We start from the raw sequence: 19,170 nt of genomic DNA, 5'->3' as shown, positions 1-19,170 counted from the left end.
AAGGATGAAGGGGAACTTCTGAAAATTCTTAGAGGCAAAAATTAAGGTCTCAGGAACGGCAGAAACACCATTTCGAAAAAAGAAGAAAGCTAAGAGGAAGGGGTTTAAGGGAAATAAAGAGAGAGAAGTGCTGACCTAGTCCTTAGTCTCTGTCTTACTTTGGTAACAGACCCCACACCAGCCAGGCCTCTCCGGAGTCATCTGTTGAATTCAACCACAGAGTCCTGACTAATCAGAAGTCAGATGCTGCTTTGGAGAGCTGATATTACTAACAACACTAGGCTGGCTAGTCAGGCCCAGTCAGGGCAGATAAGGTAGGTCTTAGCAGCCAAACCAGCTTACCCTCCTGGCCCCCTGCCTAGATTTATGGCACCAGGAGCCACCCACTCACTGAAACAACAACAACAACAACAACAGTACCTCCTCGTGATAATGTGACTAGCTTTTCTACCTGTCTATCTCCAGGGTTCATAGTAAACAATTCCTTCTGTACCCCTTTCACACCAAACCACGGGATCCAACCTTGCTACCTCCTCACATTGACCTGTAACATCACTATTCTGGTACCAGCCTCTCCTGGAGATGCTGAAGGGCAGACAAGACTTGCGTTCAGTCGGGCTGCAGGTCACAGGGTGGTCAGTTCAAACCCACCAGCGGCTCTGAGGCTATCTTCCCCCGGAAAGATTTACATTCTCAGAAACTCTAAGGGGACAGCTCTACCACGTCCTCTAGAGGGTTCCTATGAGCTGGAATCAACGAGACAGTAGGGTGCTATCTGCAAACCCATACACTCCAGCATGAGCAGTATCTGTTTTAAGATTTCCAGGATTAATTTATTAATAATTATACTAAAATTCTTTTAGCACAGAGCTGTTTATGTTAAAACCTAACATGCAAGATGCATGCCTTACATTTATAACTCATGTGTAACTATAAAATATGTGTGTCAAATATAAATCCAGCTACAGCTAATAAAATTAAAATTGACACCATGAATTTACTACAAGGGTTTATGTCATTTAACTGAAACTAGGTCAACTCTAGCATCTTGGATTCAGCACTAATTGCTTCAGAGCAGGTTTCTTTTGCATTGGGCAAATTGATATGACCTGGGCGGAGCAAGTGACTCAATTAAAAATTCCTCTCTAATTGGGTTACATTCATTCCTGGGTTTACGAATTCTCTGTCAATAAATTTCAGATTTTAAAAAGCCTTGGAATTTATACCTGCCATTTATTTTTAGTTTTTAAATTGTTTTATAATCCACATATCATATATTTTAATAGTTCAATCATATCAAGAAGAGTTGTACAATCATTACCACAATCAATTTTTAACTGCCATTTATTTTAAAGCAGTTTTAGTTTTTGTGAGATTTTTTTTAGCAGAGCTACTCTATGTCATGATATGGAAAATAAAGTCACAACTGCCACTACTGTTGATACCAAAAAGACATTTATTTGTGTCTGTTGTCTACATGAAGGCTTTAGATCGTGGGCATCATACATCATCAATAACATAGCAAAGAAAGAGAGTTTTCAGAACACTCCATTCAGCAATTGTGGAATCTCTACTTAAATCCAGAGGCAGTCATTTAAATAAACAAGGATAAACTGTAACAAAACCGAGCATTATAAAACACACACACACACAAAACCAGACTTGCTGGTCAGATAGAGACTGGTGGGACTCCCGAGACTTTGGCCCTTAGTATGGAATTAAATGGCTCAATTTCAGTCAAACAATAGGCAGATAAAGAGGGGAAACAATTAGATCAAGGGCCAACTTCAGTAGGGTTTGGAAGGAAAGAAGAATGGACAACACAGGGAGGAAGTCAGACAAGTGATGTTACACTGAGGTGTTACAGTAACGGGATGAAACACAATGTGAATACATTCGTAAACAAAAAACAGATCTGCTCTTACAGCACCACCTACAAAAATGTCTACCCCCAAAAGGCTCAAAGTTGGAAAAGGGGTACGGCAGAATAATCCTTTCCCTTTACCTAGTCAATGAGTGTGCTGGACGAGGAAGCTGGACGACACGAGGAGGCCGCAGCATCGCACGGAGGAAGACTCACGAGCAACTTGCATGATGCAGATGAAAGACCTTGCTTGCCAAGAATGAAGATAATACGAAGCTCTGTTTATTGATGGCACTCACAGGCTACAGCCATTAGCATGGCTCACAACCCGAATGTGAAGAAAATTAAAACCTCACACTTGGACCAATACACATCACGATGAAGGAAGAAAAAATGAACGCTGTGAATGATTTGAGTCTGCTTTGATCAATAGTCAATATCCACGAAGCAGCAACCAAATCAAATGATATATTACATTGAGCGAATCTGTAAGAGCTCTCTTTGAAGATTCAGTACAGCAAAGATGCCTCTTTGATAACTAAGGTGCATCGGAGTCAAGCAAAAGTTTTCCCTTTGTATGCATGGGAAAGACGGAGATGAAAAAGGAAATCATTAGAATTGCAGTGCTTGAGCTGTGGGGTCGGCAAAGAATCCTGCCAGTGCCTTTACTTGTCTATCCTGGGCCACAACCTGCTAACTTGGAGAAGAAACATCAAATGACCATGACTGGGTGTAGGCTGAATATTGCTGATAATAAAACTTGCTAGATAATGAAAGATGCCACGTGTTCCACAGCACATGTAGCCACACCAGCCAAGCACAATGGCCACAGCCTGTGCGAGCGCGCCCCAGTCTACTTGGGAGCCCAGGGAGTAGGAGCTTGGTGAAGCAATATGATAGCAAAAGCACAAAGAGAAAATGACAAAATTAAGTAAATAAATTGGACTTCATGAAAATTACTTTTTTTTTTTCATTAAAGATCTTCATTCAATAAGTACAAAGACAACCGACAAATTGGGAGGGAATTTTGGGAACCAAATATCTGATAAAGCTCTAATATCCAACATATATTTAAAAATAAAAACGTCTACAACTTAACAAGAAACAACCTAATTTTTCAAAATGGCCAGAGAACTTGTGTAGGCAATTCACCAAAGAGGATGTTCAAACGTAAATGGCCAACAAGCACACGAACAGATGCGTAGTGCCATCAGCTACTAGAACGGTGCAAATTCAGTCCACTAAGAGGTGCCCCCTCATCCCTATCAGTGGTTAAGAACAACAAAAATAACAATAAAAGGGTAGCAACAGGTATAGATGAGCTTGTGGAGAACCTGGAACCCTCGTCTACAGGTAGTGGGAAGGTAAAACAGCCCAGCTGCGGTGGGAAACAGTTTATGGTTTCTCAAAAACTGGAACAGAGAATTTCTACATGACCCAGAAATCTTAAAGGTCAGTTTATACCCAGAAGGAGTGATGGCAGAACACAAACACAAGCATGTGCATCCGGGTTCACCGCGACACTTCAGTCACCCAAGGTGGACACAAATGAAGTGTCCACGAACACATGAATGGATAGACAAAATGTAGCACATATATCCGATGGAATACTACTCCTCCATACAGAGAAATGAAGGTTTAATAATACGCATCACAACAGGGATAAACTTTAAAAACCATCATACTGCACAAGAATAAGCCTCTCACAAAAGGACAAATATTGTATGCTCTCATTTATATGAAATAAGCAAACATACAGAAATCAAGGATTATTAGTTGGGGTGAAGGGTTTATTTAGAGGGCATTGGGTTTATGTTAATGGTGACAGGATAACTTGGGAAAGGATCACAGAATGTATGCACAACTTAAAGAATGTAATCAATGTAACTGAGTTGAACATGTAGAAATTAATTGGGCACATGTTTTTATGCAAAGACCTAGAGTTAAAAAATAAAATAACATGCTCAACATATCTCAAGCTGAACTAAAGGAAAAAAAATTCAAACCTTGTGTTGTACTATTGAAAGATTCTAGGGGCAAAATTTTGAATGATGCAGGAAGCATAAAAAGAAGATGTAAGGAATACACAGAGTCGCTGCACCAAGCCATTTCAAGAAGTAGCTTATATGACCCACGCTCCACTGATGGTTTTAGTGGGGCGGGGTGGGGGCGAGGCTGCAGGAATGGACAGAATGCCAATTGAAATGCTTCAACAAGTTGATGAAGCACTAGAAGCACTCACTTATCTATACCATGAAACTCGGAAGACAGCTACTTGGCCAACCAACTGAAAAGTGAAATTGTTAAATATCATTAATATCACATGCAAGTAAATTTTTGCTGAAGACCATTCAATATGATTGCCGCAGTACATTGACAGGGAGCTGCCAGAAATTCAGGCTGAATTCAGAAGTGGACATGAAACAAGGGATAGTATTGCTGATGTCAGATGGACCTTGGCTGAAAGCAGAAAGCTCCAGAAATAGATTTACTTGTGTTTTATTAACTGTGGTGATTACATAATCTGGTGCCAGCTTGAAACTATCAAGAGTGAAGGGGTGGAGTTTATCCCGTCAATCAGGTCTCAGTTTGATAACCTAATTTGGAGGCGCTATGGAGATAAATAGCTCACTGGAGGTGGAACACACTCACTCCTGGCAGACATTCCTGTTGACCAGCCACATGGAGCTATGCAGATGGCAGCCCGAGCCTTGGAGTTGGAGGAGCCACATGGAGACCCATGCCAGCACTGAGATGCTTCCACCACCACTGGATCCACAAGATTTTTCACCCACTGACCGGTGATCTTCCTGCACTCACTGCATGTGTTATGTGAGTCTGAAGAGGAATTTACAGACTGATACTGGACATATGGGCTAATATCACACTTATGGACTTGATCTGAACTGGGCTGGGATGCTTTCTTAATGTACAATTACTCTTTATATAAAACTCTTTCCTATATACATATGAGTGTCTATGAATTTGTTTCTCTAGTCCACCCAGACTCACACATTAACTATGCAACTATATCTGACTCTGTGGGCTATAACAAACTATGGGTACCATTAAGCAATTAATCAGAGAAGCTGAATTATATTCTTAAAAATGCAGTACCAGGATTGGAGGAAGACATATTAACAACCTATGATATGTAGATGACACATCTTGCTTGCTGAAAATGAGGAGGACTAGAAGCCCTTGTTGACGAAGATTCAGGATTGCAACCTTCAGGATGGATTATAACTCAGCGTCTAGAAGAGCAAAATGCTCACTACTGAACCAATAGTTACCATCATGATAAATGAAGAAAAAGATTGAAGTTGTCAAGGATTTTGTCTTGCCTGGACCCACAATCAATGCTCATGTAAGCAGCAGTCAAGAGATCAAAGTATGCATTGCATTAGGTAAATCTGCTGCACAAAACCTCCTTACAGTGTTAAGAAGAAAGGATGTTGCTTTGAGGACTATATCCCTGTTCAGAGCACCCAATGCACAGAGAAGACTATATGACCGGCCCCACTATGAGACACGACATCCCTCACTGACCCATAGCCCTACAGGGGACAACACTGGAGACAGTGTGGGAATTGCGCCTGATCTGACCCCATCACATCGAGGCAAAACACTGAGGGCGTGCAACAGAACAGCAAGGGAAACAAATTAATGAAGTCCCCAGGGAACACCAAAAATAGACATTGAAGCCAGGGTATGACACCCCTTCGGACTCCATCAGAAAATACTTCTAAAGGCCAACAAACAGTCCTTGAACTAACTATAGGCTTTTCTTTTTTTATTTGTCATTGGTTTTGTTGTTGTTTTGTTTTGCTCTGTCTTGTTTTTGTGCATGTTATTATTTCTGCAGGTCTGTCTAAATAAAATAGGTTGGATGAACAATCTGAAGGAGAAAACAACGGGACCAACGGTTCCTGGGGGACATGGGAGAGGGGGAAGGTGTGGGGAAAGGAAATGGTGTTGACAAACCCAGGGACAAGGGAACAGCAAGTGATCCAATTCAGTGGTGAGCAGGATGTAGGAGATTAAAGGTAATGTAACCAAGAGGAATTACTGAAACCCAAATGAAGATTGAGCATGAAAGTGGGACAAGAGGAAAGTAAAAGGAAATAGAGGAAAGAGCTAGGAGGCAAAAGGCATTTACACAGGTTTAAATACAGGCATGTACATATGTAAATATATTTGTATGATGATGTCGAAGTAGATCTATGTGCATATATTTTGGGCCTACACTCAAGTACTCCCTCAATACAAGAACACTTTGTTCTATTAAACTGGAATTTCCTGATGTTCACCGTCCCGACACAATTGCTGAAGACAAATGGGTGTATAAGCAAATGTGTAGAAAGCTGATGGAGCTCAACTATCAAAAGATATAGGGTCTAGGGTCTTAAAGGCTTGAAGATAAACAAGTGGCCATCTAGCTCAAAATCAACAAAGTCCCCATGGAAGAAGCACATCAGCCTGTGTGACCACAAGGTGCCAAAGGGATCAGGTATCAGGCATCAAAGAACAAAAAATCAAATGATTGTTAATGGGAGGGGGGAGTATAGATTGGGGACTCAAGACCCATCTGTAGGTAACTGGACATCCCCTTACAGAAGAGTCTCAGGGAGGAGACGAGCCAGTCAGGGTGTAGTATAGCAACGATGAAACATACAACTTTCCTCTACTTCCTATATGCTTCTCCCTGCCCCGCCCCCACCCCACTATCCACTATCATGATCCTAATTCTACCTTACAAATATGGCTAGACCAGAGGATGTACACCGGCACAGATAGGAACTGTAAACACAGGGAATCCAGATAATCCCTTCAGGACCAGTGGTGAGAGTGGTGATACCAGCAGGGTGGAGGGAGGGTGGGGTAGAAAGGGGGAACTGATTACATGGATTTACACATAATGTCCTCCCTCGTGGGTGGACAACAGAAAAGTGGGAGAAGGGAGAATTCGGGCAGTGTAAGATATGATAAAATAATTATAATTTATAAATTATCAAGGATTCATGAGGAAGGGGGAGTGGGGAGGGAGGGGAAAATGAGAATCTGATACCAAGAGCTCAAGTAGAAAGCAAATGTTTTGAAAATGATGATGGCAACTAATGTACAAATGTGCTTGACACAATGGATGTATGTGTGGATTGTGGTAAGAGTTGTATGAGCCCCCAATAAAATGATTAAAAAACAAAACAAAACCAAAAAAGGATATTGCAGACTATATGTTCTCAGAGGACATGCCTTTGAGGACAAAGGTATGCTTGCCCCAATCCATGAGATTTTTCACTGCCTTCTATGCATACGAAGGCTAAATAAGGAAGCCCTAAGAAGAATTCATGCATTTGCACTATGGTGTTGGCCAAGCAGACTGGCGGTTCCATGGACGGCCAAAAGAACAAACAAGTATGTCCTCTAGCCTTTCTTTTTTTTTAGATGAACTTGTTTGTCACTAAAGACTCCAAATCCATTTCAATTTCACTTTTTCTCCTCTCTCTGGAATCTGGAGGGACTTTTCTTTCAAAGAAATATACTATATATCTATATATTTACACAGCCTATCTCAAGAAATGAAATCAAGAACAATGCCCTGTTAAACCCTCCATATATTTGGTTCTCCCCCACCCATGAGGCAGCGCCCACCTCACCTTAGAGAGGATGGCAAGACTTCATCTCAGGTATTGTGGAAACACTATCAGATGTCAGGAGAGACTGGTCCCTAGAGAAGGACATCATGCGTGGTTAAGTTCAGGGTCTGTGAAAAAGAGGAAGACCCTTAATGCGGTGGATCATACAGCGCCGCAACAATAGGCTCAAACAGCAATTCTGAGGACCAGGCAGTGCTTTGTCGCTGTATATTGGCTGCTATTTGACGGCAGACTTCGCAAAGTTCTTTGAAAAATGCCATTATCTTTCTTTTGTATTTTTCCATCAATTTTTTGAAGCCCCACTCTCAACTCACCTAGTGTATAACTCCCTTCAGGCTGAATTTCCCCCTTTGTTTTTCTATCCACATTTCTTTTTGCATATTTTCATCTTCTGCCCCTCCCTCAACTCATTTCATATTTAATGACTACTGCTCACCTGCTCACGTGGGTAAAGGAGCCCTGGGGGCCTTGACTGCTGCCTGCAAGGTCAGCACTTGAGACCACTAGCAGCTCTGAGGAAGAGGATGAAGTCAAGAGTTACCGTCTTGGAAGCCCAAAGACCGTTCTACACTATTCTATAGGGTCAGTCAAGTCAGAATTGACCCTATGGCAGTGAGGGAGGGAGGGAGGGAGAGGAACTACAGTGAAACAGTGGTTAAAGCGCTCAGCTGCTAACCAAAGGGACCGTAGCTTCAATCTACCAGTCACTCTGCAGGAGACACATGTGCCGTCTGCTTCCAGAAAGTTTTCCAACCTTAGAAACTCAATGGGACAGTTCCCTCTCCTCTCGGGAAGCTATGAGTCAGAATCAACTCAAAGGCAATGAGTTCTTTTGGTTTGGTGTGTGTGGATTTGGGCCCAGGAAAGACCACATCACATGGTTCCAAACTAAACAGGGCAGAGTCCTTGCTCTGAAGTATCTCACACACTAATAAAAAATCTCAAGGTAAATACACAAATACCAGTATTATGTTCCTTTACCAGGTCCTTTAAGATCTGTAATCACATCTCCACAGATTCTCTTTTCCTAAATAAGGTGGCATTTAGAGACTCCAGGGAGTAGGACCTGATATCTTGGGAAACATTTTCAAATGATAAAAGATGGCACACACCTGAGTGGCTGGATGACTACTACAACTGAATTGTATTCCTGATGAGATCCGGGTTCTCCGTGTGCCCGGGCTGGGGTGTGTTCTTCTGCTGACATCACCGTTGTTTCCTTAAACGCTCATTAACTAAAGGAATCATGGCATGCCTCTATCGTGCAAACTAAGAATCAAACTGAGGCAAGATGGCTGATGCTAAGAAAAATAATTTTGAGTGTCATTTTTATGCTATAAGTTTATTACCAAAATATCAATTGTTGTAGATCTTTTTGCATTGTTGGTTTCCCCACACTTCCTTTTTCTGAGTGTGACCTCTCTACCTACTCTCCGCCTAGGGGTGTGGACATCTTGGCTCATGATGCTCCCAGGTGGTAACAGCCACGTCCAGAGCTGACTGGGTCAGGAGGGGTCATTTGACTTAGTTGGGCCAATCTGATTCTTTTCAGAAATTTAAAACTTAGGCTCATGACATTGCCAACTTGTTTGGCAATGATTGCTTATGTAATCAGACAAAGGCATCTTTTGCCAAGTGAAAGCCATTAGGCAAACAGAAGCAAAGCCAAATGATCACGTGGACTCCGAGAGACTGAAAATGCAGCTGCCTTGGTTCTCAAAGAGAAGAAGCTACATTTCTGTCCCTGATTAGATAGACTTCTGCCCACTTGGTAATCTGCTAACAGTAAATTCTCCTCTTTGTTTAGGCAGTCTGGATGAGGGTCTCTTAGCAACTAAAAGAGATGCAAAGGGGACTGATGTTTAAACCTCATTTAAATTCTTATTACCTTGCTCCTAAAAAATCGTCCAGTCTCAATGCCCAAAATGACACCATCCTTACGTGATTTTTCAGAAGATCCTCTAGTTTGCCAGTGACCAGCTATTCCTTCCTGACACGAAATACATATCTGAATCAATAGATAGGCACGATATGCCCCAATGTCATGGCTGTGTTATTTTCATTTCACAAAACGGTGGCATGAAACTCAAAAACCTCCCGACCATCAAGTCAATTCTGACTCATAGATAGGACAGAGTAGAACTGTACCTGTGAGTTTGTTTCCAAGACTATAAATATTTTCCCCCATAGATATGTACTGGCATCTTTTTAATTTTTCACTTGGGAGCTCCTAACAATCCATACATCAGTTGTATCAAGCACAATTGTACATAAGTTGCAATCAGCCTTTTCAAAACATTTTCTTTTTGCTGAGCCCTTGGTACCAGCTCATTTTTCCCTCCCTCCTTCACCCTCCCGCCCTCATGAACCCTTGACAAATTATAAATTATTTTCATATCTGTCTGCTGTCTCCCTTCACCCATGTTTCTGTTGTTCGTCACGGGGTGGTGGTGGTGGTGTTAATACATCGATCATTGCAATCGGTTCCCCCCTTTTCCCCCCAACTTCCCCCTACACTCATGGTATCACTACTCTCATTGTGGTTCCTGAGGGGGTTTATCTATTCTGGACTCCATGTGTCGAGAGCACTTATCTGTACCAGTGTGCATGTTTTGGTCTAGCCAGATCTGTAACATAGAGCTGGGGTCATGGTAGTGGGGGAGGGGGACGTGAGGAGGGAGCATTAAAGAACTAGAGGAATGCTGTGTTTCGTCAGAGCTATATGGCTCTCTTCTGGCTCATCCCTTCCTTGTGACCCTTCGGTGAGGGATGTCCAATTGTCTACAGATGAGCTTTGGGTCTCCAATCCCCCTCGTTCGCATCAATATGATTGTTTGGGATCTTCTGATGTCTGATACCTGATCCTGTCAACACTTCATGATCACACAGACTGGTGTGCTTCTTCCATGTGGGTTTTGCTAGATGACAGCTTATCTTCAAGCCTTTAAGACTCCCAGACACTATCTCTTTTGATAGCTGGGCACCATCAGCTTACTTCGCCACATTTGCTTATGCACCCACTTTGTCTTCAACGATTGTGTCGGGAAGGTGAGCATCACAGAATGCCGGGTTATTAGAACAAAGTAGAACCTTTCTCCTTTCGCTATCCAGTCAGGGCCTTTTGTCACTGGCATTTTTAGGATCAAGGTTGGTACCTTTCTTTCATTCAGTGACATCACTAAACAACATTTACTGATTACTCAGTTGGTCAAGTCTCTAAGTTATGATAAAATCTAGCTTAGGTGGAATTTTAAAAATGATTGGTTCATAGACTAGGAAGCCCAAGAGTACACTTCCTTCGGGCATAACTGTTTCCAGGCTCAACATTACTGTGAGGAGTCTATGTATCTCTCAGAGATAATGCAGGGACCCTCCAGGCTTATATCTGGTTAACTGACTAACCCCAGCAGGTCTTGAGAACTTTCCCCATAGTTAGTTCCAAAAGAAAAGACTCTCCCTATGGTACTCCCACCAGAGGACGGACGGACTCTCGGAGCTTTCCCAGTGAGTGGCAGAGATCTGCACTGCACAGGGTTCTTAATGGCCGACTTTTCAGAGTAGATCAATAGGTCTTTCCTCTGAGTTCTCTCTGGGTGAACTCACACAATTAACTTTTCAATTAACAGGTGAGTATATTAACCATTTTACACCATCCAGGGACTCTTACATTTAATGACAGCTGTTTATTGAAATTTTACTATGCTCTGGGCACAGAGCTAAGTGTTCTATGCATTTCATTATTTTCACAACCTTTTAAGGTTAGGACTAAGAATACCCATTTTAATAACTGGCAAAGTGAAATTTCTTAATATGGATCTTCTATCAATATCTCTGTAATTCCAAAAAAAGGATTGGATGGGACTATGCAAATAGGGTATGTGGAACACTGATCGAGGGGATTGGTCGATTTTGGTTGTCACTCCCTGGTGCATGAGAGGCCATCTCAGAAGTAGAACAGAGAACTCCTGGGACCATCAAGGAAGAAGAATCACTAGTGGAGCATGTTCCACATCCTTTCCTGCCTGAAGTGGCAGAGACAGAAGAGGCCATGCCACATTGAGACCACAGCAGTGTTGGGACTACAACACTGAGGCAGAACAGCAGGCAGGCTTCTTGGACCATGGAGGCCAGAAGGCAAGGGAACACATGGCTGAGAAGCCAATGACTAGGGAGGGACGCTTGTCTTCAGGTTTAGCAGTGACATTGCTATGGACCATTGTTCTATTATAAAAAAGACTACGAAACATTAAGAATATAGGAAGCGGGGAAAAAAAGAATATAGGAAGCATTGCAGCTATTAGTAAGCATTAATAAAATAAGAGTTGTATCAATTTCATTTTGTTTTCCTTACTTATGGTACTAATCAATCTTCTGGGAAGCCCACTTTATATACGAACCACATTAAACTTTCAATAGTGCGGTGACCTGAACCTGTTCTATTCAGATCATGTCTTGTGCCATCTCTTAGAACGAAAACCAGTCCAACCAGCCTAGTTCCAGTTGACCAGCCTAGAGATTAGTGCCTGAGCCGTGGACGCAAGAATGTTAACTAACCTAGAAGATACTTCCTTTACAGCTCTACCCAGAGAGGGCCGCCACCTCGGATAGGGGCAACAGACCCAATCAAGGTTCTTTGGGGGTAGAATACAAATAGACAATAAATAAAATATCTGGCACATTTAAAGTTAGATCTTCTCTCTTGAAGTAGTGAGAGGGATTGATAGCTTTGGAGTCATCTTGGATATTAACTTCCTGTGTGACCTTGGCAAATTAGTTACCTATTCCCCTAGGTGCTCAATTTCCTTGCATACAAATTGGAGATGATGATCTCAACCTCACTGCATTGTGCATTCAAGGACGTAATGGCTGTGAAAGAAGTCCAAGATGATGTTTGCATTTGCTTTCCAACCTGGTCAGGGCACTGGCTCCCACAAAGAAAGGTGGTACACAGGGCCGATTTGCTGTCGACAAAGTGGTGACCAGAGGGGACACTGCCGTCACTCAAAGTGCATTCATGGACTGGGCTCTAGGATAAAGCGTGCTCCTTAGACATGCAAAGATATCTGGGAATTTGCCATGTAGCTGGGAACACCAGCTACGAACACTGACGCCAGATTCAACAAAGCTGTCTGGGCCTAACAAATACGGAAAGTCTCCAAGTGTTTACCCATACAGGGTTGCTGACGTCATGTGGTTGACAATACACCAAAGCGCTCTCTGTATCACCATTCTAAAAAAAGGTGAATTTTTCTGTGTAAGCCTGGTGGTACTATGCTGACAGGGCTGACATAGTGGGGTGACATGGATATTTATTTTAAAGCAATACCTAAAAACTATATGGCACAATTAAGACCTTAACTACTAGCTGAAAGCCTAAACTTGGCAGCCTGAACCCACTGAAAAGTGCTTAGGAGAGAGGTCAGCTTCTGAAAGGCCAGCCTTAAAAACCCCAATGGAGCCTCCTACTCTGCCCACACAAGGTCGCCTGGAATTGGGATCAATCCAATAGCAACTAACAACAAAAACGATATGCACTCTTAATGAATCATATTCTCATAACTTGGGAAGCTGGAAGTTTGCAGTCAGGGTCTCAGCAACAGGGGAAGGCGCTCATTGTTCATCTGGGGGATCCTGGACGGTGAATAAGGACTGGAAATGAGTTGAGCCTTTGGAGTGTGTGTTGGCACAGAATGTGGAAGGAACACGGACTGCAGAACAAACACAGTTGTCCTGAATGACACAGCCAGGACGTTCCTCGGAATGAGGATGGCGAGATGTCCTCCCACAGACTTTGCATCGGTGCCATGGCTGCACCAGGGGCTCAAACTGACCGCTGGGATGGCGGCCTGGGGCTGGGCGTGGGGTCTGCGGGGAGTGGAAATGGGGCTCTTTTCGGCATTCTTTGGTGACCTTTATGGGGCATGTATTTATATCTCATGATTGATTTAAACACATCCCACGATAATGACTTCATTAACCAAGCAAACACCTCTATTCTCAAATAGAATGACATCCATAGGAGAGATTGGGATTTATAGCATGTTTTGGGGGGACACAATTCCATTTGTTACAGTAATCAAAAGTGGTAACAGGAGTGAAGGAATGACGTCACTCATGCTTCCACATAAATGGAATAAATCACTATAAAAAAAAAGTGGGGGTGAGGCCCCGTGGTTTCCGCTGGGTGGCAGGCCTCCGAGGCCCGCATCAGACGCAGAGTTCAATTCCCAAGGTGGGTGCTTGGCTCTTCACTGGCTGCAGTCCCCGGGGCGCCCACTGGCTGAGGGATGGAGAGTTTCCGAGGCAGATGCACCTCACGCTGCTGGAGATGGGCGTGTTAGAGGGTCTGTTAGAAGACTCTTCCCCGAACAAGCTGGCCCAATTTACGCAGGCCAGGTCCCTGATTCCATTCTGTGACCTTGTAACTCTGTTCGTGTCCCTTGTATGTCGGTTGCCTGCCTGTCGTGTGCATCTATGACCCGCGACCCGGTGACACACAGAACACAAGCGTGTCCTTGAGCTCCATTGTATATATTATTTTCAATCTGTGGGTCTCGACCCATTTTGGGGTTGCATGACCTTTCCACAGGGGTCGCCAGATTCCTAACTGTAGTAAAATGACAGTTATGAAATAGCAATGAAAATAATCTTATGGTTGGGGGTCACCACAACATGAGGAACTGTATGAAAAGGCTGAGGCATTAGGAAGGTTGAGAACCACTGCAGTAGATGAATATGGAAATTTAAGCAAACAAACAACATGCAAGTTTCAACAGCAAGTACATTTTTGCTGAGCAACCAGTAATGGTTGTGGTCATACATTGGCAGGAAGCTGTCTGAGGTTGAGACCGGATTCAGAAGAGGACGTGCAACAAGTGATAAATCACTGCTGATGTCAGAGGGATCTTGGCTGAAAGAAGAGAATACGGCAAAGACATTTACTTGTGTTGTATTGACTATGCAAAGGCCTTGCCCTGTGTGGAGGATAACAAACCATGGATAGTCTTGAGAAAAATGAGAATTCCAGAACAGCCCATTGTGTTTTTGCAGCACCGGTACATGGATCAAGAGGCAGTTGTTTAAACAGAACAAGGGAATACGCATCGTTTAAAATCAGGAAACGTGTGTGTGATGGGGTTGTATCCTCTCACCATCCTTGTTCAATCTGTTTGCTGATATGAAGAGTGCAGCATCAGGATTAAGGAAGACATCGCCAACATGCAGATGACACAAGCTTGCTTGCTGAACGTGATAATTTAAAGCACTTGTTGATGAAAATCAAGGATTGCAACCTTCTGGATGGATTACAACTCAATGTAAAGAAGACCCAAATCCTCACAACTGGACCAATGGGTAACATTATGATACATGGAGGAAAGATCGAAGTTGCCAAAGATTTCTTCTTGAATCCACGGTGCTCATGAAAGAGCAGACGACCCACTGTATTGGGCAAATGTGCTGCACAAGACCTCTTTACAGTGTTGAAAAACAAGCAATGCTACGGTAGGCCTGATGCAAGCCGTGGGTTTCAATGGCCTCAGATGCATATGGAAGTTGGACAGTGCATAGGGAAGCCCAAAGAAGAATGGCTGCCTTTTTAAATTATGGTGTTGGTAAAGACTATTGAAAGTAACATGGACTGCCAAAAGAACCACTAATCTGTCTTGGGAGGACCGCCAGAATGCTTCTTGGAGGTAAGGCTGGTGAGATGTCCCATACGTTGGACACGTGGTCAGGAGACATTAGTCCCTGGAGGACATCCTGCTTGGTAAAGTAGGGAGCAGTGGAAAAGGTGCAGCCCTTAATACAGAGGACATGGGGGCGGCAACAGTGGGCTCAGACAGAACCGTGAGGATGACACAGAGCCAGGTGGTATTTCATTCTGTGGCATATGGGGTTGCTGTGGGGCAGAACCAACTCAATGGCACCTGACAACAGTGAACGAAAAGACCAAGTTCTTCATCGGACCCTTCCATCCCCACCAGAAATTAGAGACAATGTATAACACAGATTCTTATTTTTTTAAAAAAAGGGGGGGTGCTGTTTGTATTTCAACCTTTAGTAGTACATTAGAACCATATATATATATATATATATATTATTGTTTTGCATAACTTGCCTGGTCTTTTTCTCACCAATAGTTTTAAATTTTCTTAAACTAACTTCATAAGCCCCACCACCATCCCATGACTTCAAGAAAATCTAACACAATCATCCCTTGAGAGTGCCCCAAACAGCTGTGCTAATCGGCTGAGCTGTCCTCTCTGCTTGGATTTAACTCATTCAGCAAATCCCACTGGAAGCCACTGTTTTGCTTACAACTTCTTTTCTGAAGGGACCCCAAGACTAAGACAGGTGTATTAATGATAGAAGTTTTCTGCAGCCGTCCAAGGAACACAGAGATGTTTAAACAGATTCTGTTCAGAATTAACCAGTGCATGTATGAACAGGAATTCTAATAGCAGTACTTTTTGACTTAATCTTTCGTTAAACATTAACTCGCATGATCTTTTAAAGCATTTTCCTAAACAGACTCATTGGATACTAGATGTGTGATATTTAAGTGTTTTATGTTAAAAAAGGCTTCTGTGGTCAACTTGGTAAACTATTGTGCAATCAGATGACAGCAAAATGGGACTGTTCTAAAGAACTTCTCAATCCCTTTAATGATCCAATATTAAATCCATTGTGAATCTCCAAGGTGACTTTATGGGTATACTACTCTATTACATTTATTCTGGAATTTTATTAGAAAAGTTGTTAGGCACTGTGGAGTCGGTTTTGGCCCATGACAACCCTGTATAACCAGAATATCCAGCCCAGTGCTGCACCACTGTCACAATTACTGTTTGAGGCCACGTCCATCCCGCTCCTCGAGGACTTTCCTGTTGTTCACGGACCTCCTTTTCTAAGCCTGATGTTCTTCTCCAGGGGCTGGTCCCTCCAGATAATATGGCCAAAATATATGAGATTAATTTTTGCCCTCATCGTTTCTAAGGAACATTCTGACTATACTTCTTCCATGACAGGTTTGTTCATGCGTCTGGCAGTCCATAGTTTATTTAATATTCTTCAACACCACCAAAATAAAAACTTTAGTAAAAAGTAATTTCATCCAAGACTTCAGGAAAGACAGTGTTTTCTCTTCCAACTTGGAAAGATTCCTGAGTTCACTGGCAGACCTCTCGCCTTGCCCCTGTTAGTGGAGGCGCATATATGCTGCTGCCGAGCAGCTTGCAGTGAGGGTTGACAGCTTAGGGGGAAAGACCCAGCAGACCAACTTCCAAAACTCAGCCAATGAAAACCCCCTTGATCACAAAGTCCTGTTCTGTTGCACACGGAGTCTCCAGGAGTCAGAGGCCACGCCGCAGCAGCTAACAGTGCAGTAACTAATGCAGCGACCACATCTCACTCAGCATACGACTTGCCTAAGCCAGAAGACTGGACAAGCCAACCAAAGTTCTTTCCAGACAAGCACGCTTTTAATTTTCCATAGGCTACTTAACATCTCTGAGCTTTGATTCCTGCAGCATTAAAATGAAGGATATCATCCACTTTTTGATTTGGAATAAAGCTGAATTAAAGTTAAATGGCTGATACATGGTCAATATTTAATGAGTAGTACTTGTCTTATCCCCAAATTTAATATTTCACGATGTGAAGTACAACCCAAGCATTTTCTTTGCACAAGTGTCTTCAAATTTATACAATAGAATGGTATGATTCTACACCTGACAATCTAAATGAATCAGGATTTTTTTAAAGCTTCAAAAACCAGTTATTCAAATATTTTTATTAGATTTAAATTTCATTTAAGGGATATACAGATATACAACTAGTCTGATCAGCTACTAATATTTTTTGGCTTCCCTTTAGCTTTGTACCCAAGAGCCAGTTCACTTTATCTCCGTGTGTAATGGTCAGCTTTGGCAAAATGTTGCCACCTTCCTCTTGGTCTGTTCCCGAAGCACTAGTGCTTCTGCTCTGCTTGCTGTAAGTTGCTCTTTTACTTTTCCTCTTGTGGACTTGTTTTGTAGGGCTCTTCTGTTTTTTCTGGACTTCACTGCACACATCCCACAGCATTATCTTTCCATCATTTCCTCCAGTAAGCAGCAAATAAGACTCTGGCAAAAAGCAGACCTGGGACACCCCCAGGGTGTGAGCCTTAAACCCCAGTTCCCGTTCACACTTGACTCCCACCACCCTAAAGATTCGAACCTTCCCATCTTCTGCACCACAACTGAAAATATTGCCACAAGATGCCACAGAGATAGAGTGCGCTAGAGCAGGGTTTAAGAGCTGACCAGGTGACTGTGGGCCCTCCATGTCTTCTGATTCATCCTCCTGTAAATGTGTAATCCAGAGTGGCCGGGCTTTCTGAAGGTTCCATAGCATCACCTTTAAATAAAGAAGAGCCGAGAGTCACGTGGTTAGAGTTCTCATCATTTGGCTCAAACTATCATGCTCAGCAGCTTCTGATAAAACCATCCAAAAAGTCTGAGAACAATCAGTACAAAAACAGAACCCAGTTACTACTATCCCAACATGTCCTGAGGCTAAAACGAGACCGTTAAAGGAGTTGAGTAGAATTTACCAAAATAACCAAGTAATTTTATATTAGACCTCTTTAATATAAAATTTCAGGCAGCTGCCAATTTAAGTCATACTTATCTCTTTAAGTAAAGCCCAAGATTATGAAATTTATTTAATCTACGGTAATTACAAAAACGAGGTCTATCAACTAAATAAAAATGAAATCTGGAATCTACATCAAAGTATTTCAACCTAAAATGCTTTCTCGTTCCTTTCATGTACCCAAACTACCCATTCTAGGGATTTAGTTCAAGTCCCTTTCTTTCCAAAAAGGCTTCTCTCTCTCTACTGTGGCCTACTCCTCTCTTTGTGATAGCTAGTTCCCACAGTACAGACCAGCCTCTCCGGGTCATTCATCTTTGCTACAGCCTAGTAAAATGCCGAGACAAGTGCAGAAATCCAAACATATCTGTTCGCTAACAAGAGTCCTTGAAGTCTGACCAGGGTTTTTTCTTGTTCTCTTATCATTCTCCTGGATTTACTTAAGTGGCTGAAATGGAAATTAAAGTTAAAATCTGTTTAAAACAAAACCATAAAGAGTTGTGAATGGGTTTTATATTGTAACACCTAGTGACTTTATTCTCTTCCCACAGTGACCAGTTTGGAAAGGAAAATAGTCTTAACATGAGAAGGTTCCGTTTTATTTTATCATCTAGTAATATGCCGAATGATGTCTCATATTTGAAATGGACAGTAGGTACAAGTGATCTATTTGGATGGTCAAAAGCACAGAGCTGAAATGATAAGATTAGCATCCCGGAAGCTACTTACTAAGTATTCTGTTTTCTAGTCACTGTCATTTTCTTACCACCAGTATGATTATTCCCATTAGAACCTGTTTTCAAAATAAAGAAATTTAAAGTACTCATGTAATCTAGATTTCTGGAGCTAGAGGTTGAATGAACCCCCAGAATTATTGCCCCGAGGTAATTGTTAAAATGGAAAAAGATCCCTTGAACTCTTCTTTAAGATATAATAACAGTTCATTTTAATTACTAGTCTTCCCTGAGCACTGTGCTCTTTGAAAGAACGATCTATATGGGATTGAATGGGCAA

General features: G+C 42.3%; 1 protein-coding gene across 4 annotated transcripts in view; it reads right to left on the bottom strand.

Moving 5' to 3' along the window:
• Positions 1–19,170, bottom strand: part of WDR53 (WD repeat domain 53) — a 54,059-nt gene that overhangs the window by 25,001 nt on the left and 9,888 nt on the right. For 2 of the 4 annotated variants that reach the window (XM_075556258.1, XM_075556256.1), the window contains one exon: positions 17,299–17,919. In XM_075556258.1, the coding sequence (XP_075412373.1) occupies positions 17,323–17,916 (594 nt within the window). In that variant the 5' untranslated portion in view covers positions 17,917–17,919 and the 3' untranslated portion in view covers positions 17,299–17,322. Of the gene's footprint in view, positions 1–7,521; positions 7,629–17,298; positions 17,920–19,170 lie in introns of those variants that run through there. The other 2 variants (XR_012785720.1, XM_075556257.1) reach the window with 2 other exon arrangements.

The sequence above is a fragment of the Tenrec ecaudatus genome, chromosome 8, assembly GCF_050624435.1.
Source record: "Tenrec ecaudatus isolate mTenEca1 chromosome 8, mTenEca1.hap1, whole genome shotgun sequence".
NCBI lineage: Eukaryota > Metazoa > Chordata > Mammalia > Afrosoricida > Tenrecidae > Tenrec > Tenrec ecaudatus.
This window is presented reverse-complemented; position numbering and strand designations above follow the sequence as displayed.